This window comes from Grus americana, chromosome 10 (genome assembly GCF_028858705.1).
Source record: "Grus americana isolate bGruAme1 chromosome 10, bGruAme1.mat, whole genome shotgun sequence".
In the NCBI taxonomy this organism is placed as follows: Eukaryota; Metazoa; Chordata; class Aves; order Gruiformes; family Gruidae; genus Grus; species Grus americana.
The window spans coordinates 12,633,651-12,656,729 of record NC_072861.1 but is presented as its reverse complement, the minus strand read 5'-3'; the positions used below and the strand labels follow the sequence as shown (position 1 = coordinate 12,656,729).

The 23,079-nt window shown below is 36.0% G+C and overlaps 1 protein-coding gene across 2 annotated transcripts; it reads left to right on the top strand.

Annotated features, from left to right (window-relative positions):
* Positions 1 to 590: 590 nt before the first annotated feature.
* On the top strand, positions 591 to 23,079 carry COPS2 (COP9 signalosome subunit 2). Of its 2 annotated transcripts, none has more exons than XM_054836530.1 (13): positions 591 to 705; positions 10,551 to 10,664; positions 11,703 to 11,780; positions 12,384 to 12,509; positions 13,374 to 13,463; positions 13,574 to 13,651; positions 14,514 to 14,688; positions 15,755 to 15,933; positions 16,069 to 16,121; positions 18,422 to 18,519; positions 20,349 to 20,431; positions 21,481 to 21,539; positions 22,324 to 23,079. In XM_054836530.1, exons 1-13 carry the CDS (start codon positions 652 to 654, stop codon positions 22,466 to 22,468), a joined length of 1,332 nt encoding a protein of 443 aa, XP_054692505.1. In that variant the 5' UTR covers positions 591 to 651; the 3' UTR covers positions 22,469 to 23,079. The 2 variants fall into 2 exon arrangements, with proteins under 2 accessions (XP_054692505.1, XP_054692504.1); XM_054836529.1 differs by having other exon boundaries at positions 13,353 to 13,463.

Sequence of the window (23,079 nt, the reverse complement as noted above, 5' to 3'; positions counted from 1 at the left end):
CTTTGCAAGGCCCGTGTTTTTTACAGTTTAGGCCTTTTAAAACTGCTGCTACAGTATTATTTGCCTGTGGTAAAGGCAGCGCATGTAAACCTTTCAGCAGCACTGAGTGAGGCAAATAAACTGCACTAAGGACCGAGCGACGTTGCCAGTATCACCGAGAAGGCCGGGCTTTTTGAATTTCCCATCCAAAGAAGCACAGTCACAAGACTTACAGCCCCGGTACGAGAGCCGGGCTCGCAGCCTTACACCCGGATACACGACGACGGGCCCCGGCCCGCAGGGCGGCGGCAGAGCCGTGAGCCAGCGTCCCACCGAGGCGCGGCGCCGCCGGGGAGATCCCTCCAGCATCAGGGGGTGAGGCGGTGCTGCAGCGCTCCGCCACAGGCCGGCGGGGCGAGAGGCGGGCCCCGCCCGATGGCCGCGGTTGCTACGGGCAACCTAGTGGGGAGAGGAAGCCGGCGGTGGTGCAGCGTGGATTGGGCTCCGTGTGCCCCAGGCCGGGGGCGGGAGGGGAGCGGGCGGCAGCGGGTTCCGGGCGGAGCGGAGCCACATTGGGCAGCGCCGCACGGGGTTGTGGGAGAAGAGGCCGTCCCCACTGTCTCCTCCCTCTCCCGTCCCCCTTCCCCTCCCCCTGCCCGTCCTCCGGCCAAGATGTCTGACATGGAGGATGATTTCATGTGCGATGATGAAGAGGACTACGACCTGGTAGGGCGCGGGGAGGCGCAGGGGGTCAGTGGCGCGGTGCGCTGCGGGGGCCTCGTGTGAGCGGTGCCGCCTCGGCCGGTGCCGGCGCGGCGCGTCCTTCGCAGCAGCTCCGCTGTGCTCTGCCCCGTGAGGGAGCATTGACAGGATGAGTTTCCCTCCCGGGGAGGAGGGGTGGTGGCAGCGGGCAGCGGCTGCGAGGGACCGGTATTGCTTTCGGAGCAGGCCCCGCCGGGCGCCTTGCCACCTCTCCGCGGAAAAACAGGCCAACTTCGGCTTCGGGCAGTTAGCTAGGCCCCGGGCTGGCCCCCTCCGGCCCAGCGAGCCTGGGCCCCCGTTTGCCTTCCACGGGGGTCAGGGTGAGGGGCGGGCTCCGGAGCGCTGCCTTCCTCCCTTCTTCTGCCTCTGGCCGAAGTGTCGGGCACGAAGTAAAGTCATAAACTTGTGCCCTCCTCCCCGCCCCCGGCTGCGAGGGGTCCTTGGGGGTGGGTGTCATTCCTGTGCTTGCCTGAGCGTCAAACTGAGGAAAAAGTGGGGGGAAGAGAAAGGGGAGTGAGGAGAAATGGCCACACAGCCGGTTTCTGATGCAACATGCCAAGGGTGTACTCATTTTTAACTTTTTGCTTTTCTAGTCTTCGTGAGCTTTTTGCACTTTTTTGTTTGCTCTTTTTTTTTTTGTCCCCCCAGTTGCAGGGTTTGGGATTTTTCATGTTACATCTAGTTACGTTTTGATATCAGGTTTTGTTCTAAGTTTATACAGTTAAAAATGCTGCTTGCAGTTAGCAATAGACCAATTTATCAGGGGAAAATTGGTGACATAATGGGATTGTTTTGATGTAACGAATCGCCTTTAAATTATTAAAAGCAAATTTTTTTACAATGAGTAAATTTTTTTACAATGAGAAATGATCTTGGGGTATGTTAGTAAACTAAATAGCTGTCATATTTGAAACAAAATGTTTTCTGTGCTGTCTGATTAATTGTAATTCTTTTGCCATTATCTTAAATTGGAGCTTGAGGTTTGTTTGTGTTTTTTTCTTTTCTGAACTTTGCATGGGTTTTTAGAACAGATACTATTTTTTAAAAACGCTCTGTCAGGTTGAGGCTTGAGGTCTGTATTTCATTCATTTCAGCTACACCTGTATTTACAGTACTGCAATTTCACTGCAAAACCATAGACACTTGCTTCTGGAAGACTTACTTTCTAATGAATTATTTGATAATCATTGTTACTTATGAACTCACTTAAAAGACTTAGGTCTGATTTTATTTTACATAGTTTCTGGGCTGTTTCTGTTATGAGCTGCTCAGAATGTGTGGGTGACATTGGATATAGAATAAAAGCATCTGGTTTTGGTTTTGAATTTTTTAAATTCACCTAAGAGTGCTTGTTTGACATGTATTGTCATCTTAACCTTATGAGCTGCTTGTATCAGTATTCCAAGAACTGTTAGTCTTCCACTTAAGTCCATGAATGAATTCACAAACTTTTAGAAACAAGCTCTCTGAAGGAAGTATGTATACACCAAGACTATCAAAAATAGTTTGTTGATCCAGTTTGTTCCAAAATCAATTTCCATTCATTTTCACTAACACGGAAATCTGCGTCCTGATTTAAAATACTATGATTATTTTTCCATGTGATACAATCAAAGGAATACTAAACACAGCAGAATTCATGTTGAATATCCATAACGTGAGAACTGGACATGTAGAGAAACCATTGGAATTACATTTTTCAATCTTTAAGTGCAGTTGTCTGCATATAAATTTGAGTAAGAGTGCAGCCCTAAGCTCATGATGTGTTATTTTGGTTTTCACCAAGAATAATTGCTGGTCTAATGCTTCTTCTTTTTCCTGAAGTACTGTCTTCCTCATTGGAAAAAACTTCCTGAAACTTCTTGCTTGTGGCAAATTTCAGCCCCTGACTGTAGTTATTTTTCCTGAAACATTTTCATCATCATTAATTACCACTAGCTTGGACCTTTCTACAATTTAAAAATGCTGCTTGTAATAATTAGGAGCATGTTAATTTTTTCTTTTCAGTATGTAATTCCGATGTAAAGCATCAAATAATACTTAAGCTACATCTTTAAATAAAACAGATTTTTTAAATTTAATTTTGATTTATAACTGATGGACACCCCCCCACCCCACCCCCCCAAATTTAAGGTTTTCCAGCTAGACTAGTTTCAGCATTCTTGGACTAACAAACCATGATTGGATGTTGTTTTGAGACTGTAATTGCAGTGTTCAGCAGAATTTTTTTGGAGAATAGTTAAGGACCCTAAAGACAGGGCCCAATTTCTTCCTTTCATGCTAATACAAATGTAGTTAAATTAAGAGAAGACTATAAGGGTATGCATGGTTTTCAAGTTCAGTATGAAGGTTGCTGCAGAAGGGTTTGAAACAAAACAATAGGTACAAGACAAAATACTCAGATAAGTACAGAATTAAAAATAAAAGAGTACATGTGAATGTGGGTGAATGTATTTTTTAAGGAATAGGAGGAGAGGCAGAAATTTCAGAAACAGTTAAGGAAAGAAGAAATATCTATTTTGTCAAAATACTGTATGATGAAACTAGATTCAGGTCTACCTAGGGTAGCCACTAGCATAAATATGTGAAGACTATCCAAAAAGTTTGGATTTTGTCAGCTTTTATTAGAAGCGATTATGGCTGTTCCTCTTTAAATGTGCTCTTGACCTGCTGAGTATGTAGAACCAGTCAGTTACATTTCCTTAAGTATGCAAATGTTTTGCACTTGTTCTGAAATGTGAACAGACATTCTGAAGGCTCAGCTCTTTCCCAGCTTCATCATGGATTTTTGTATAGTTACAGTAATTCCTACACTGTTAAACAGCTGAAGACTACCCACTTTACAGGTCCTAGTTGACTGTTTCTGCATAGGTTTTCATTGGGTTAAAAGTCAAGGTTTGGCATTTAAATGACCTCAGCTGCTCCTACAGAAGTTAACTTTATCTGTTGCAGGTCCTGATATCAGGAAAAAATTCCATTTATATTCATGGGTGGATGGACCTAGATTCACAATTTGCTAGTAATGTACAGTGACAGCCTTGATTATAACATGGATTATTCCACTTTATGCTTCAGTGAACAGAATAATGTTTACTGGTCATTATGAAAACCACTCAGTTGTAATTTCTAGTTTGGTGCTAAATAATGTGATTTCAGTCGAGGTTCTTTTTACTAGTTTCAGCTTGAGGGTGGAGAAGGAGAAAGAAGGAAGTACTGTTGTAAATTCCATTTTTGTTTTCAGTGTCACACAAAAAGCTATGTTTAGAATTGACTTTGAGACTAAATGCAGCCTTTCTTCAGAAATTGATTCTTCCAGGCACAATGACAACATATTGACAGCTGTTGTAATATATCTACTTGATTTTTTTGTTTTGTTTTAAATAAATAAGGAATTTGTCTGTGGTGTTCTTAATGAGACATCTTATTGTGTTCTGAAATTCAACTTTAAAATTAATCTGGGGGAAGGATAGACAAATCCATTTGCTGAGCAACTTGTCTTTTTCTGTTATGGAGTTGTATTATTTCAGTGATGTCAGTAGAAGAGCTGTATATGATTCCAGTGAACAGCCAGCAGTTTGCACTCCAGTGAGATGGCCACATGTTCATGAAGATTGGCATGGCTCAAATATGAGGAGCCTACCTTAAGATTACTGAGGGCTTCCCTTTTCAGGCTGTGTTGATATTATGAAATAGGCAGTCTTACTTTTTATTTCAAGCTATCAGAAAGGCAGCGTAGCAAACGTGAATTGGTTTGCTCTTTTTTTCCAACAGGTAGAAATATACTCCATTTCAGAAGGAATTTCTATATATTACCAAATTTGATAAGCAGTCTCATCAGTAGACAGGGAAATTTTCCTACCTTATATTGATGCATTTTTAATGGATACAATTGAAATTTCATGTATATATTGTCACTTCTTCCCAACTCTTTATGTTTCAGTATTGCCATCATTTTAAAAAATACATAGATATATTACAAACAAGAAAGTAATAATGCTGCAAAAACAAGCATTTAGAACTAGGGAAATACCAAATCAAGCAGATCCACTTTACCCTCTTCGGTTTCTTTGTTATGTTTAAGTACATTAGTATGTGATTTAAAAAAAATTAATTGGTGAGCTTCACAGAGGATATGCGATATACTGTTCTCTGAATTAATGACTGTTTCATATTTTATATAGATTCAGTGTGTATCCTGGTATTTTATTTCATACATTCTCTACAGACTCATCTTTAAACACAGAATTAATATATTTGGGCTTATTTCACTTACTACCATAACGTCTCAGAAGGAAGTATTGAGGCAAAAAGCATGAGAATAATTAGTCAGTAAATTCTTTCCCTCTGAATATTCACAAGTGTCAGTGAGTTCTGGGTTTTGGGTTTTTGGGGTTTTTTGAGAGGCTTATTTAGCACTCTGTTCAGAACAGAGCTCCCCAGGATCTGATATGCAGTTGGGTAAACAGAAGTAAATTAGATCTAAGTTATGCTACAAACTGGACTTATAGAAAAGGATGTGCATAACTATAGGAGAGCTGTGTGATAGAGGTAGAAAGGCACTTATTTTTGATACTCTTTATATGTCATAATAACAGTTTTTTCTTTCTGCAGTCTCCTGTCTCATTTCTGTGCATGTTTCAACTTCTGCTTTAAAAAAAAAAATAAAGGCAGAGCACTGTCTTTCCCTGGATCTGTACTGTCCCCACTGCAAATTGCTGGCTTCACAGACTTTTTATTCCTGGTGTCAGCCCCAGTGTGAGCCAGCAGGCACTAGATGACTTGCAGAGTTAGTGAGTGGAGCAGAAGAAGAGAGAGACCTGGAATGTTGAAAAGAAAACCAGGACTCCCAACGCATGGTTGAGTGGTTGCAGACTTCTTACACGAATCACACTCTTGTTTTCATTCTCACGGTTTGTCTCTGTTCTTTTCGTCCTTACTCTCTTGCATTCCTGTCTGATTGCTTTCTTTATATTCATGTGCCTGGATACCAGTGGCAAATGCACATAGAAACTATTATTTGCTTTTTGTCCTGGTGCCTGGCGGCCAGTGGTCCAGGAAGAACAAATGCAAAGAAAGTTGTACTGAGCGCCAGGATGGTGTTTGGTTGGTCACTTTTGCGGTTGGTGCATATGAGCTATTTGAAAATAGTGCATGTTCATTGTAGGTGAAATGTTGATGAGATTTAGCTGGCAAGCTAATATATTAATATATTGAGGAGTTATTTCCAGGTTTTTTTTCAGTTGGCCTCATTTGGGCATTTTTGTGGTGGTGTTTTGAAACCGACCAAACAACAACAATACCCGCCCCCCCAAACCCACATCGCTAGTGTTCTTGCAAAATAGCAGGTCTTCACTCCAACTCCTAGAGTTAGCAGACCTCCTAAATGCCATGGTTATGAGACAAAGTTAGCTGAAGTAAAATCAAATTTGTACCAGACTTACTCTCAGAAACAATTGCACATCATAAAAAAAGAATGGTTTGAGTCAGCCCAATGGTTGAAATTTGGTAAAATTACCAGCAATTGAAAATCGACAATAATAAGCATTGTTAACAATGTCCTTGAAGGATAAATTTTTACAGAAATAGAACTCTTTGTATTGTGTCTTTTGTCTGGAAAGTTATCCTCTGTATAGCTACTTTCCCTTTTTTTTTGAAAAAGGTTTGCAAAGTAGGAGTTTGGTTTCTATACAGCTAGTGAATGATATGCAGAGAAGCAGGAGTTTAGATTATCACTCCACTTTTGGTGTAGCGGTTAGGGAAGTGCTTTAGGCAAGAGAGGAGACAAGCAAATTAGTAACTAAACAACAGTAGTTTTCACAAAATATTTATATATTTGGTTTTGTACATGTTTAACTTTACCAGGTTAATGCACCACTCTAATCCGCTAGAATACTGCGAATCTACTGTTAAATGTCACTGATATAGCGCTACGGTCTCCAAGTTCATCTACCTTATTCTGTCTGTGAGAAATGCCATGCTTCAAGATCTCTCTGTAATCTCTTGAGACCACATTGACTAAGGCTCCTGGTACAGTTTCCTGAAACCACAGCTGGTTTTCTTAACCTCCCTGGTTACCTGCTTCTCTGCCATAGCTCTCCAGCCTCAGGACTGTGTCTGTGTAAGTGCTGACGGGCCTGTTCTCTCAACCCAAGCAGGATCAGGCATCATCAAGGACTCATACAGCATGAAATGTTGAATCGCTGCAGTGAAGGGGAAAAGGGATGTTAGGACCAGAACAGAGAGGGTTAGGGAGCGCTGGTTGCTCTTAACCTGCCTTTGCTGCTGGAGAAACTGTAAATGGATCCATGCCCTAGAAAGGATGATTAAAGTTGACTTGGGTGAATTGTCTTCTGCACGTGTTCATTTTAGAAGCTGAGGCTTAATGTTTTAAAGCTGTTTACTAGATGAAATGAATTTTGTGAAAAGTTAATATGTAATGTAATAAAGACTTGTAAATTAAATTGGTTCCTTGGTACTAATTTAACTTTTAATAAAATTATTTGAAAGAGCTATGTTCCAGGCTGAGTAAGGTACATCAGAGGTTTTAACTCCATTACAGTTGAGCTAGTGTGGTAATTTTTCTTCCCCCAAAAAGTGATGGGATTGGATTGTTTATAACTGCATTTAGAACATGCCGATTTTCAATGGAGCAATGCTTAAATAATGTTTTAACTTTTTTTAACTGTTTTTTTTTTTAAATCTGTATCAGGGCTTTCTAATTTAATGAGTGATAATAATAATAAACCCCACTTGTTTGTTTTGATCCTCTCAGGAAGGGAGAACTAAATGGGTTTCAAAGATCAGTTCTGCGTACTCAGACTTCTGTTGTTTTCATTTGTACTTACAGTGTTGATGTCCATTTAAAAAATATACCCAAGATCTTTATAAAAAAAATTCTTAGGCCTGTTACTTTTTTTTTTACATCAGCTGGAGCTAAAGTATATCACACAGGTGTTTTTATATCTTGAAGTTATAATTAAGGGTGTTCTTCACTATGCAGAATATTAGATCTAGATGGTACAGTATAGATTTTTAGTTATGTAGAAATCCTTTTTGTAAACTGGATATTCTACCTAATTTTGTGTACTTTTATTTTGATACGGCATTGTTTGATGCAACAAACTTTCTAACTAAACGGATAGTGTTGGGGAACTTGTTCAGGCAGGAAGCAGCAGTGTTAAAAATGAGGGTGAGGAAAGGTTAGGTGTTTGGTATCTGAATTTATTGTTGAAAGAACTTTTCTGTTTTCAGTACTGGTAAGGAAATGCATCTTTTTCGTACTTTGAACTTTGAGGATACAGCTTCACACTTTTCCTCCTTCTTTCCTTTTGCTTTTGGCAAAAGCCAAATGTTCTCAAATTTGTATTGTACTGCACTAAGCCATCTCTGCATCAAAAGAAGATAAGAGTACTGGTCCTTCTGAACTGATCAGCACTGGCATAATTAGCATTGATCCTTAAATTAAGATGTAGTATCTACATGGGTGATTTTTTTTTTTTCATTGTCTACAGATTTACAGCATCATCTCCTACTTAATTCATGGTTGTAAAATTTTCTTCACAGGCATTAAGTCTAAGTATGTCTTTTAAAGTAAGCACCTTACATTACATTTTCCAGAGGTAGGAAAGCCCTATCTCCCTTACACCTTTGAGTCCATATCAACATCCTAAATTTGATGTGAAGCAAATAGGTGTCAAGTGAAGTAAAAATATAGCTGTGAGAAACTAAAACACTACCTTTGGTGTGTTTCAAAGCATTTCCATTAGAAAAAAAAATATCTCTGGGCTTAACACTTATTCTTTATTATGTATTAGTATTATTATGAAAATAGCTTTATGGGATATTTAAGTAGCATTGAGAAAAATCATCTGAAAAAAGGCTTCCTGCATGAGCCCACATCCAGAATCATTGCCAGAGCTAAGATGAAAATTCAGATGTTTCTGGCTTTAGGCTAACAGAGCACATTGCTTCCGTAAAGGAATTAATTTAGTTTGCTTTCCTTTTATCTGCACAAATAGATACTTCTGCCAAAAATATTCCCTATTATTCAAGTTTAGTATAAACAAGACATCAGCTGATTACACATATCGTAAATGCTTTGTTGTTTAAATTTTGGCAGCCTATATGTTCATAAGGTGCCTGATATGCTTATAGCTGTTGGCATCATGTGCACATTATAGTCGCTGCTCTATCAATGTTGGATCAATAGGGAATTTATGCAAACAAGTTAACCAAAATGAAAGTCTGCCCAGTAAGACACGTGCTTCCTATTTTCTTTGCAGTTTTCAGTATCAAGTTTTATAGTTCTCTGGGAATTCAGAGAACAGGTTTATGGAATTCACTAGGCTTTTAAGTCCATTCATTCTCACTAAAAACTAATATTTTGTGTGAGTATAAGTAAATACATACCTGAACAACTTGTCTACATGTAACAAATAGAAACATTAGCAGACTGAAGGATAAATGTCTCAAGGATCATGTTTAATAAAATTTGGGCCAACTGTGAGCTTCCATCGTGAATTTTTCCCTTAGAACTTAAAAAAACTTAAAACTTTGAAAGATTTGCTTGCACTGTAGGGAAGAGAGAGCTAATTTAAAATTTCTCTTTTGCCTTATCTTTTTTTCATTCCTTCCCATGGTTTTGAAGGAGTCCATTAATATTAGTAATATATGAATGAACAAAAGAATAAATGTGTCTGATGAAGAAGTACAGTAAAAGAAGAAATTCCAGTGTAAAGAAGGGCACTTGACTTTGCATTGTTTATATTGTTACAGGGCAAGGTTAATCTGACAACAGTAACTTTGAGATTTAAACAAATTCTGTTAAACAGTTCATCTCCTAATAGCTAAGCACTCTGTTGAGAGAAGTTGGCTTGAAAATGCAGAGGTGTGAAATATTTTTGACTTGTGTAAACCTCATATGAAATTATTATTTGAGTTTTGTTAGTGTTTTGTAATTCAGACATGTGACATTGTCCGGCAAAAGAAGATAAAGTGCTTAGGTTTTTTTCATCAGAAAAAACCTCAGAGTACTTTAATGAAGTAATAATTGGTAGAAGTAAATTCTCCAATTAGTTTGGACCTAGTGTACATGATGGGTAATTATTTGATTAAATTATTGTGCCTATGCCCCACCCTCTTTGGCAGTATCTTTAGCATTTTCTCAATCTCCAGCTTCTCAGCACAGAAGCAGCTGGCATTATCATCATTATTCTTTTTTTTTTTTTTTTTTAATTTCATTAGACAAGTGTGAATCATTACGACATAAAAAGGCAGATTAGCGAGAGATTCATGGAAGCATTTTATATCCTCCATTGCTGAATCACTACTTGTGTGGCAGCTCAGCCAGTCTTTTCTGTGGATAGCAAAGGTCATATAATAGAGCGCCTTTTAGAAGACTAGTGGCCAGCATGTTCTCTCTCCCATACAGAAATGACATACGCTATTAGGTATCTGTCCTTAAACACCAAAATTGGCAGAATTTTAATAATACAGTCTGTACTTGTCATAAAAGCAAAGCTGGTAGAGCTATGAGTTCATTAGTCCGGAAAGAAATCTGTCGACAGGCAAGTGTTGGTGGATGGTGAGGCTGGCCTGGTAATGGGAGAGAGATGAAATCATTGTAAGAGTCCATCCCTGTTACATGCTCTATAACTAAAGATTTTCTGTTAATACACAAGCATTCCATGTCAGTTTGAGCAATGTGTCTTACTATATTTTATCAATTTTCAGCAGAATATTATATGTTCTGAACCTTTCTTTTTTTTCTCTGATTTTTATTGGGGTTTTTTTTTCTCCTTAAAATGTAGGAATATTCTGAGGACAGCAATTCTGAACCAAATGTGGATCTGGAAAATCAATACTACAATTCCAAAGCTTTGAAGGAAGATGATCCCAAAGCGGCATTAAGCAGTTTTCAGAAGGTTTTCTGTCTTTATATTCTATCTCTTATTTGTATATTCATTCATATTTTAAAATATTTGCTTACGATTTGAGTTATTTTCTGGAATTTTAAGAGTAATGTTTATATTTTTAACTTACCAATGTGCTAAGTGTATCAATGGACAATTTAGACTCCTGGCTGCTTTCAGGATCATTCTTAGGGAGAACGTGGAATAGTCCTATTGTATCGCATAACTGAGTTTTTAATCTTTAGGATTTACTAAGTTAATTAAACAGTCCTAAGTGTATTTTCATGTGTCAACTATAGAAGCCAGATCCATTCATTTTTTAAAATGAAATGGCATTTTCCCAAGTGTCTTATGTAATGTATTATATTTGATTTGCTATCTGATTCCAAAGCTTTAAATGTGTACATGCTAAGTGACACAGAGTTTCTTTCCTTCATGACAGTTTTAAATTTTTGATGTTTGCACACTGCCACTGGAAAGCAATATGTTAGATGTAACTTTTTAAAGACAAAATAGATTTTTCCATCTCTTGACTTACAGTATATAGCAGTATTTCATACCTGACTTTAAAAAAAAAAAAAAAAATTTACTTACAAAACATTCCCTTAACTATGTTACGTTAAAGCCTGGAAGCCTTTCTTATATGTGAAGAAACTATAGTAATTCAGAAGTGTAAACTTTTGACTAATTTAGTCAAGGGGTGGGTTGAGTCAGTTTTGCAGGGGGTGTTACAACTTCTTGCATATATGTCTTTATGGAGTGTTATTAAAGTTTAGTGCTTGGTGTTAGACAACAACAAAATCTATAAATAACAATTCACCCTCCTTACATCATGTTGTGAAAACTAGTAAGATACATACTCCTCACTTTCTCAATAATATCAGGGAAGAGTAAAATTGAAGAACAGGGCAGAGTGAAACATTACTTTGTAAGGAAAAAAGTGGGGTGAAAAGGCATGTGTGGGATATGTACATTTTAAACAAGATGCAAATTAATTTAAGTTTGAATATAGCCTTGATAAATATTGTTTAAAAAATTCTTCTATTTCAGGTTTTGGAGCTCGAGGGTGAAAAAGGAGAATGGGGATTCAAAGCTCTGAAACAGATGATTAAAATAAACTTTAAATTGGTAGGAATTACAGCTATCACTTCAGACTAAACACCATAAAAATGTATTTGATCCAGAGGTCTTAAGTTGTTACTCTGATTTATGGCTATGACAACTAAATCTGCCAGAACTTGTCTTTTGTGGCCTTTAATGGGTGCTACAGACATGGCAGGGAAATTATGTGGTGGTTGCAAGTCAAAGGCAAAATGGATGCAAAATAGCTGCTGGGGTCAGCTGATAATCTGAAAGTCAGAGGCTCAGTCCTTGCTATCCTGAGGTATCTTACCATTGAAACCAGTAATGTTTCTATATGTGTGTACTTCACCGGAACAAATCAGTGAAAAATGTATATGCTACATATGCAACCATTCCAAGTAGTTGTATAGCCAACTCTATTTTCTTTGTTGAGATAAATATTTTACATGTCTATTCTATGCATTCTTGCTGAAGTTATTACTTATTCTGCTGCTTATGAATAAAGTGGCGATGTAAAAGTTCCTAATAACAACCACTACTGCATAGTCTTTCTGTTATGCTTTCTTCTCTTTATGTGTATTTGCAAGCTATAACTCAGTTTTTAATCATTAAAACAAAACTTAGAACGTAATTTTGTTTTTCTTTTAGACTAACTTTCCTGAAATGATGAACAGATATAAACAGCTATTGACCTACATACGGAGTGCAGTTACAAGAAATTACTCTGAAAAATCCATCAATTCTATTCTTGATTATATCTCTACTTCCAAGCAGGTTAGATCATCAGTTCTTTCATCTTCATAGTTTTCCTTTCTGCATTTTTAACTATGGAATTTTTTGTGTATGGTAGTCTGTTGGTTTTGGGTTTTTTTGATCTTAATAGAGAGCATTTGCAGTATTAATTTGTTGTCATATGTTAAAATATATGTCCCACATTTGATGGATTCTGTCAGCACAAATAACTTTTCATAAATGTGTCTTAACTTGATGTATAGCCACAGATCTGTTATCCCCAAAAGAACAATGGCCATAAACAATACTAATGCATTCTTGGTAGAACCTTTGTTAAAGGTCACACTCAGCACTTTGATTTCCATTGTGGATGTTGTATTTTCAGGTTTTATGCAAAGAAATGGTTTGGTGTGCTCAAGAGCTTTCTTTCACGCAGCATTGGTAGTAGAGAAAGGAGATAGCATCTTTTGCTTTGACCATTTCTCTCTCTTTGTAAATCGTATTTTCTTTTTGATATGTAAATTATTTTTGTTTTTCTCCTTTTAAGTAGGAGCAATGTTGCCTGTTAGTGTTTGTCTTTTGTTACGCAACATAAGAATTTTATTACTTGGTTATATAAGATGGGCTCGTATAAGGTGGCTTTCATTTTTCATTAGCATTATAGATGGTTGCAGATCTTAAAATGTGAATACTTTTTAACTATATCTATTTCATATAAGAAAAGCAAGTGTACTTAGTTTTGTTACTTTAGACGCTCTTTACAATTTCAAAGCAGACATTCAATAGGATACAGATACCTTTCTTATTTTGAAGTTCAAGCATGCACTTTTAGTTTGTTCAGATTGACTTTATTAACAGGTGCAAATTTGCTGTTTACAATTATAGAATTCTGATTTTTTATGTCAGATGGATTTGCTTCAGGAATTCTATGAAACAACACTTGAAGCTCTGAAAGATGCTAAGAATGATAGATTGTGGTTTAAGACAAACACAAAGGTAAAATATATAACTTACTGTTTTTTGCTTTTGTTTGTGACACCTTCAGCTAACTCTTATAATTGCAAAATCCTAATAGATCTTAGTACTTCAACTTCTTTTCATTACAGCTTGGCAAATTATATTTAGAACGAGAAGAATATGGCAAGTTACAAAAGATTTTGCGTCAGCTGCATCAGTCATGCCAGGTACCTTTATATACTAAATTGCTGTGGCTTAGTAAACAACATTGATTTTTTTTTTTTAATTTTTTTTTTTTTACATCTGTTGCTGGCCTTTGAGGCATGTTGCTGAGTTTTAGTACAGAGCGAAGAAATACTTTGTCTGCTTTAATTTGTTAGCCATTTGATAATGTGAACAAAAAAGGATGAGTGTTTTACTTCTTGCTTAAGGACGATTTTTAAAAAATTATTCACAGCTGCTGATTAAGTTTCCTTTTAGTCAGGTGCAAGGATGAGAAGCACATATGAATAATCTGTAATGCATAGATGTTTATTTTAAAATACAGTGAGGATTCCAAGTGAGCTTTACTCAAAACTGAAAGTACAGTTCTTACTTTCCCATTTGGAAGGCAGAGAAAAAAAATAAATTAGCCATGCAGCCTGCTGTGCTTGTCTGTGTCCCCTCTTCTTCCTCCAAAATGGAAAATGCGTTACAAATATCTGGGAAATGGTTCTGTTATAGGCAGCAGAAGAGTCATATGTAATTTTTATATATGTGTGTGTGTGTGTGTGAGTCATTGCATTTATATACTGAGACTGTAGTTTAAGGAAAGTCGAAAAGAATAAGGGGCAAAGTTCTGAGGAAAACATTTAATTAAACAAAAATACTGACTTTTTTAATAAAGGGCTTCAGAACTTGGCCTGTGATAAGTTCTTTGAGTATTATGTTTTGTGTTAATAGTTATATAAAAATTTTAAAGTGTTAGGAATATCCTTATTTCTGACAGGAAATTACTGAGAGTATTTGGTAATCAGGTTTTTCCTAGTATAAAACTGAAATCACTGTTCTCTTAAAATTTCACAGTATTTATTACTTAATCTATCCTAGACTGATGATGGGGAAGATGATCTAAAAAAAGGTACTCAACTACTGGAAATCTATGCTTTGGAAATTCAAATGTATACAGCACAGAAAAATAACAAAAAACTTAAAGCACTATATGAACAGTCATTGCACATCAAGTCAGCCATTCCTCATCCACTGATCATGGGAGTTATCAGAGGCAAGTTAATCTTGAATTTTTCATTTAACTTCTGTTGCATAGATTAGTTTTATGAAAATCTGCTAATGAATGTTTTTTTCCAGTTCCAATTACAAAGACAGAGGATGCTGTAGATTCAGAGGCACGCAAACCATATGTGAATAAAGGACTGCAAATGCAGTGGCTACAGTCTTATCATTTAATGTTTGCCTCCTGTAGGACTTCAGCTCTGCTGCTCTGGTGCCTAAGTACCACTGGTCAGAAGGGCAGGACAGTTGGCTACATATACTGTAGGAAAGAAGCAGTAGAAGAACAAGGTGAAGACTTGAGCTGTTTGACACCATGGCAGGCAACAAAGGATAAATGCAAAGGCATTTGTGAAGGATAAAAACCAAGGCTTGGCAGGACTGCTAGTGGAAGGGACTGCTATTTCTGCAATCCCCTTTTGTAAATTTGTGCTTGATGTCTCACCTCACTAAAATTCATCAGGAACTGAAGGGCTTTAAGATATGTTTGAAAATATTATTTATTATCCATAATGAGGAATTATAGTGGAAACATGCCGTGTGTCTTGGAAAAAAACGTTGTCCAGAATACTGTTGTGCCTTCCCTCTCCCCCTGGTGTAGGCACTTCCAGAATCAGGCAGCAGTGGCTACTTCAGAAATAAAAGGAGATACAGAGTATTTCTCAATTTTTCTGTGTGGTTTTGCTCAACAGATAGGGAAAATTCCATAAATATAGGAAATCCGTTGCCTTTGGAATGGAGATAAATTCCATTTCAGTTTTTACAGTATTTTAACATAAGGTTAAAATAATTATTGGCTGTGAGAACTAGTGTTCTTTTAGATTCATGGTGTGGGTTGGGTTTTGTTTTTTCTTCTTTGGAATGGGTTTATTCAAATGGCAATGCTGTATGTGAAGGCCCTAATGCCTTTTTTTCCCCCTAGTGATTTCAGAGAACGAAAAGACTCCTGAAAATATTTCAGTAATCTATTTAGAAATAGCATGGAACTTCTGAGTACAATTATTGTAGTCAGCAACAAGCACGCAGTGTTCCTTTTCTCTTCATCTGTGTTTTCTTTTCAGAATGTGGAGGCAAAATGCACTTAAGAGAAGGAGAGTTTGAAAAGGCACATACTGATTTTTTTGAAGCATTCAAGAATTATGATGAATCAGGGAGCCCCAGAAGAACCACTTGCTTAAAATACTTGGTCTTAGCAAACATGCTAATGAAATCTGGAATAAATCCATTTGACTCTCAGGAGGTATTCTTTTTCTTTCTTCTCCCCACCCCCCAACGCCCCCCCCCCCCGAATTGATAGGGAAATTACCCAAAAGATGAAAATGGAAAAAAATATTTAAAATCTAAACATGCATATTGTGCTTTCTGTTCTGCGTAGGCTAAACCATACAAAAATGATCCAGAGATTCTTGCAATGACGAATTTAGTAAGGTAAGAATTTTTCTGGAGAACAAAAAATAAAAAAATGTAGTGTCCAAACCAGAAATGGAGTATTTTTAGAGATGGCTGTTCTCTGCACAGCTAGCACAGTTATTTCATAAATATTTGTAGACTGTTTGTTTTTCTTAAGAAACTTTTATGTACTGTGACATACCAAAGTATCTATACTATACCAGGTAGGTGTATAGAAACATGCTGTTATCTTCTATGTCAAATTTCTTATGCAGTGGCAAAAACTTCATTTCTTCCCTTAAATAAAGTTGTCCCACCTTGTACTGGGGTGGGTTTGAGTTTGGCTGATTATATATGAGAAACTGAGATGAATGACATCTCATACCAAAGGCAGTAGAATAATTGGATGCATGGATATGTCATGATTACTAAAGGAGTTGCATAATTTAGGAATACGAAACTGAACTCCCAAGGAATCTCCCCTATCCTTCAAACATATGAAAATTGAAAGAATTAATTACCTCTTACAGGTAACTGTGATCTGAGAACTTCTAGTATATTAAGATCATTAGGCAAGATGAATTGTACTGAGGCAGTGTTTGTATACTGTGCTTTGAAGCTAACCTATTCCATCCACTCTGTCCTGCCTTTGCTTTATCAAGTAAAAAAAAACCCCAAAAAACCAACCAAAAAAAAACTTAGTAAAACTTTTCCCACCTTTTCATGATGTAAGAAATAATGCCTGCTCACATTTTGATACACACAGTTGATCTCATGTTGGAACAAACTTGCTCCAGTACTGCTATGGTGCTGCATGATTGTATGCGTACAAATTGTTTCTGAAAGCGAGGATGTTCATCCATTATCGACATAATGATGAATAAATGGTTTGGCAGTTTATTAAGGGACTATTTTCAATAATTCCACTTTAGACATGTCTTTTTGACTTCATTGTAATAGTTTCATGTGAATTTGAGGCAGAAGGAATTCCAGATGGCCTTACCCAATCTGATTTTATTCATATTCCTAATTTATATCTTTTATCTTGACATTTGAGTATAACTGCTTCTTTAAAATTAATAATGCAATTAAAGCAGTGTAGATAAGAAATATGCAGAAGATAAAACCAATTCCCAAGATTACAATTGTGTATTTAATTCTTCCTATACTCTACATTGGGAACTTGAATGTTTTACATATCATACACAGAGACTTCTGGAATAAACAATAAAATATACTTAACTGAAATTCCTTTTAATTATGAAGTAAAATTTAATGGTTTCATGTGATACAGTCTGTTCCACTTATATAACTCCATTTATAAAATCCTTAAGTTCCTCCTTAAATCTAACAGGTCTTTTTCTTGCCCATTTTATAATAAAGGATGACTTTTTTTTTTGACCAGTTTAAAAACAATTTGAAAATGTTCAGAGACTATGAAGGAAAAATAAATGTTGTTTTTCAAATGTTTGATATTAGTATTAAAGAGAAGTTGAAAGCATGTATTGAACACTATGTCTTTCAGGTTAAATATTGATAGCCTGTAGCTTAATATAACTAAATTACTGTGTAAGTTTGATTAGTTAGTAGATAGTCACTATTACAGCTGACTGTTCCTGTAAGAAATTGATCAATTTGAATTGTAAAACCATTATATTTCAATAACAAGTTCTCGTTTCAGTGGTTACAGCTCTTACCTTTAAAGGATGCTGTGGTGCCACTACTGAATAATTGATGTCTAAACCCACCTTTTTGTAACCCTTTCTCACATAACAAGATTGAATAGTTAAACATTATATATACTAAAAATAAGCTCTAAGTAAAAATCTAAAAAGTATATTATGCCAGAAATACCTATGGTTAATCCTGGAAGTCAGGATTTCTTCCATCTTCCAGTATTTTTAGAATTCAGCTTAAGACGGACATTCTAGAAACGGTGACAGCCCTCTAGACTCTTTTTTAGTTCTTATTTGTTCCATAAAGTATGGCTTCATGAAACCAAAATTCAAGTAATGATACTTTTAAAAATTGACTATTTTTAGCATCTAGGCATTTTTAAAGAATAACTTCTTGAAGTATAAAAGTTTTGAAATTAGAGTGCACATGTGGAATAACTGAATGTTCATACTAAACTTTTGTAAATGCTACTAAAATTGAAATAGGAAAGAGATCATTTCTGTTGCATTTAATCTTGAAATGGCTTTTCTCTATAAAGGTTCTGAATATAATTATTTGCCACCAACACTTAATACAGTTTTTTTAGAAGATGTAGAATACGGTCTTATGAGTTTGTTTAACTTTTAAAAATAATAATTCAGTCTCTTGTTTTTTTTCTGAAGTGCCTATCAGAATAATGACATCACTGAATTTGAGAAGATTCTGAAAACAAATCACAGCAACATCATGGACGATCCCTTCATAAGGGAGCACATTGAAGGTATTTCTGCAGGCTATTTTAATATCCCCCCCTGCCGCTTGGTAAGCTGCTTCCCCCCCACCCTCCCCCAGTTTATTTTTCTTCTTGGCAGAATGAGAGTTCTTTGTAATTACTTGTGGACGATTCCTTTAGTGTTTCCAAGTTCTTCAGAAGTTGGTCAAGGCCAACATGCATCCAGGCATGTATAATGACCGAAGAATTGCAGGAGTGATGGAGAAAGTTCTAGCAAGAGTGAATATTCTAAGATAATATCTACGGTGGTGTTAGGCACTGAATATTTAGAGTGGGGGTTTTTTTCCGATTCGAATGATTAAATAAGGGCAACCCTTACTTGTAAAGGCTGTTTGTGTCAGCCTCAACAGTTAGATGTTTGCTAGTTTATAAGGTAATTTTCTGCTTTAGATTAAGGACAAAATATGTAGACGATGTAACAAAGGTTGCATTAATAAATGTGTAGTAATAAAATATGTAACAAGATACATAATTCTAATGCATATGTTGAAAACAATGTTTGGATTTATAGTACCTATACTTAATGAAACAGGGGAGCACACTAACACATGCCCTTCCGTTCCATTAACATGACAAAGTTACCTCTTGCATTTGTCACGTATCTGAGAATTTAAAAGTCTCTTCACTTGAATGTCACGAGCAGTTTTTCAGATAACTACTGTTTTCATCAAGAGTAGGGCTTACTGTGGCATTACAAGATCATTTAGCTGGATAGTTACATGAAAGAAAAGAGTTAAATCCAGAGACCTGGTTTTCTTACACTTCTTGTTTGTAAAAGAGAACATGGCAAACAGCAGGAGAAACTAAATATAACCCCTCTACTGCCGTTACATGTCGACTACTGACTGGTAAGCTTCAAAGTCTTGTAGGGAGACTGTAAGATTAGAGAGATGGATGCTAAAGGAAGAAAATATGACAGAACTGGAAAGTAGCAGAAGAAGGACAATTGAATTAAAGGATTGAAGAGAATTTGATTTTTACTTGTTACATGATAATAGTCTGCTTGTGATATCCAGGGGTATAAAAGACATTCTCATCTTTTTCACTCTGTAGTGATACAGAATGTGTGTTTGTGGTTATAATGTTCGCATACCTTGCCTCATTGTTTTAATCTCCTTAGTTTTATTGAGATACATAATCTGGTCTTCAGTATTATTTTTCATTATATAAACAGTCCTTGTGTAATTAGTCAGGTAAAAATGGATTTAGCTCTTTTTCTGTTAATTTACAATTGTAACTTACGCTTTCATTTTATCCAAATTTTCTTTAGTAATGTAAAAATTTCTAAAACAATGGCTGCACTACCTTATCTAAGAAATATCAGCCACTTCATGCAGACTGTTTTATACTTCTTCAGTTCCTCATAATAATTATACCATTAGGCCCTGATCTTTTAACTTAAAATGTGAATATCTCCTGTGAAGTTCAATGCACACAGACTTAAGTGTCAGAGCCATAAGAATACCTCTTTTCACTTCCGTACAAGGCAAGCATTCTAGCTATAAATTAGAGGGGCAGACATACTGTGCAGTAATCTATATGATTTATCCAGTTAGTTTGAATAATTTAAATTTTTAGTAGAGAATACTTTGCTCTATCTTTAAACAGTTTTCAACTCTATCTGTCCATCTTCAGAGTTGCATATTGCTTGGATCCCTGGAAAAAGAGGGTCCCTTTATTTTGCTGTGCTTCCCTACCTCACTGAATTACTACCTTAAAAGATCATGGTATTTAGCATGTCTTTCTATATGGAGCTGTATTGCATCTTTATTTCAGTACTGTTGTTTTTACAGTATTTATTTTTTCTTCTCTTACAGAGCTTTTGCGAAACATCAGAACACAAGTGCTTATAAAATTAATTAAGCCTTACACAAGAATACATATTCCTTTTATTTCTAAGGTATTGTCAGTGGAGCCTTGCATTTGCTTAAGTAAATGATTAATTGTGAATAAAAGCTCTTAAATAAATACCGTGCTTCCAGAAATAGAACATCTAAAATATAATCTAAACCATAAAGTAGTACTGATGCACTGCTGGCAGCTTTGCAGTGCGAAAATGTAAATTTCAAGTGCCGTCCCAATGCTTTTTATAATATGTACTATGATATACTTCTAAAATATTCAATTACCATATTCTACTTGGTGTAGAAAAGCACTTTTCTGAAGAGAAATCTAAAAAGTGAAATTTGTATAATTCAAAATGTAATTATGAATGTAAATTTTATCAACACAAAAATCCAAATTTTAATTGCTTTAGTTTGAAAGATAGCTTCTAATGTCTGTGTTGTATGAGTTACAGAACTATGGTAATAGAACAAACCAACTATTATACTAAAATCGCTGATTTCATTCCCTAATCTGGAAAGAACAAAATCAAACCCCAGTCACAATAGATGACTGTTTCCATCTCCTGTGAGCCTGTGATTTTTTCTTGCAAAAATTCACAGCATTCCAAAATACATGATGAAGTATTAGATGCCTATTTTTTATGTTTAAGTTCTCTTTGGAACTCTGTGTGATTTTTTTTTTTTTTAAGTTAGCATTAACATTTGCAGAACTCGCTTGAGCCAGAAGATGCAGTTAGCCCTCTAAATGGTTTTGAGTGCAGACCCATTCTTTTCTGATAATTATTGTCTTACTTTATTTCCTGGGGTTTTTTGTGTTTGGGCTTTTTTTTTTCAGTAAGTCAGAAAAGGAGCTCATTTCTGGAGCTTCCAAAAACTTTGCTTTAGCCTCTTCAGCCTTTTCTGAGAGGTTACTGATCTCTTGATCATTTGCCATATATACTTTGGGTGGAGTTATTTTGCTTGATAGATCATTATTGAATTGACACTTTTGAACAGTAAGAAACAGAAATGAAACCAAATTCTGTATATGAAAATAAAGATTGGAAGGATTTAATGTTGCAAAACGAAGTTAGCAACATAATGAATTTTCTTTTTCTTTTAGGAGTTAAACATAGATGTAGCTGATGTGGAAAGCTTGCTTGTGCAGTGCATATTGGATAAGTATGTACTTTATTCTTGATTACTGATCTTTGATTACTTTAAAATAATGTATACAAGAAGCAACAAACCAATATTTTTCTGCATTGTGACAATACTGGACATTGTGACAATACTTCCTAGAATTGAAAGGTAATGATGCTGACTCTGGATTTGCTTGGCTTACGAGCAGGAAAGTATATTTGTAAACGTGAGCCAAGAAAATTATACGGAGAGACCAAGTGGTATGTTTTTACTTTAATTTTTAATTATGTAATAAATTACTTAAATTATTATAAAATTATGAAATGTGTTATTCTTAGTAATTGCTGCTTATACCCATGTATATTTTTGAGTACATTTTCAAGTCAACAAATTAGTAGTCTGCTCTCCTTGACTGGAAAAACGTAACTACAATTTGTAAAATCTTTTTTTGGAGGGTAACTTGTTATATCTACTAGGAAAATATAATCCATACATGGGTTTCTATTTTAATTTCTTTTTACATAAATCTCCATTTTTCACGATTCCTTGACTTTCAAGAACTGTTTACCTCATATTGCTTCAGACTTTATATGTGGGTCATAGCTAGGCAGATAAAATATGCATTGCCCAATGAATTAGTTCATTTGATTTCCAATCATGATGACAACTAAATAGGCAGTACCACCCAGGACAGTGTCTTATAAGAAGTGCTGTATTCTGAAATGGACTTTCTCTCTCTTGTATAAGACAAACTCTGATTTATTGTTAGTTCCTATTTCCATGTACATTAGTGATTTATAGTTATTTATTTATTTACTTCTAGCACTATACATGGCCGAATTGATCAAGTCAACCAGCTCCTAGAACTGGATCATCAGAAGAGAGGTGGTGCACGGTATACTGCGTTAGATAAATGGACCAACCAACTAAATTCTCTCAACCAGGCTGTAGTCAGCAAGCTGGCCTAACAGAAAACAAGCTTTTACAGAAGTACTTAAGGCAACAGTGCAGTGATGTAAACCTTAAAAGAACTGGGAATGGCAAAACTACTGTCGGTTGGTGTGCCCTGAAATTATTGGAGTTATGGCAGAAGTGCTTTTTTGATCAGCTGGTTTGTGTTTTGCTGCTGCATTTATCCCAAGAAAAAAACAGCTTTAATCTCCAGAAGAAAACCAAAATGCCACGGGATTTATGCTGTATTGACATCTTGCCCTAAACATACAACATCCTAGTAATTTGTCAAAGGGCAATTAATGACCAGAGAGAAGATTTTTGTCATGATTTTAAATACACTGACACGTTACTGTTGGTTAAAATTAAACATGTTTTACCTGCAGAAATTCTCTCACAGAAATAACCTGCAATAACTTGAAATGCATACCCTTTTGAACACTTCCTTTTCTCATGTATAAATTGAAATGTTTGCTGCATTTTGCAAATTGTCAATTCTCCAAAAATGTGTCCGTATATTTCTGTACCTGCAGTGTAGTAAAGGTTTAGAAGAAACCCCGTAATTATAGTGGCATACTGTCACTTAGGTTTCAAGCAGCAAAATAAACAGTGCGGTTCAGAAATTGTA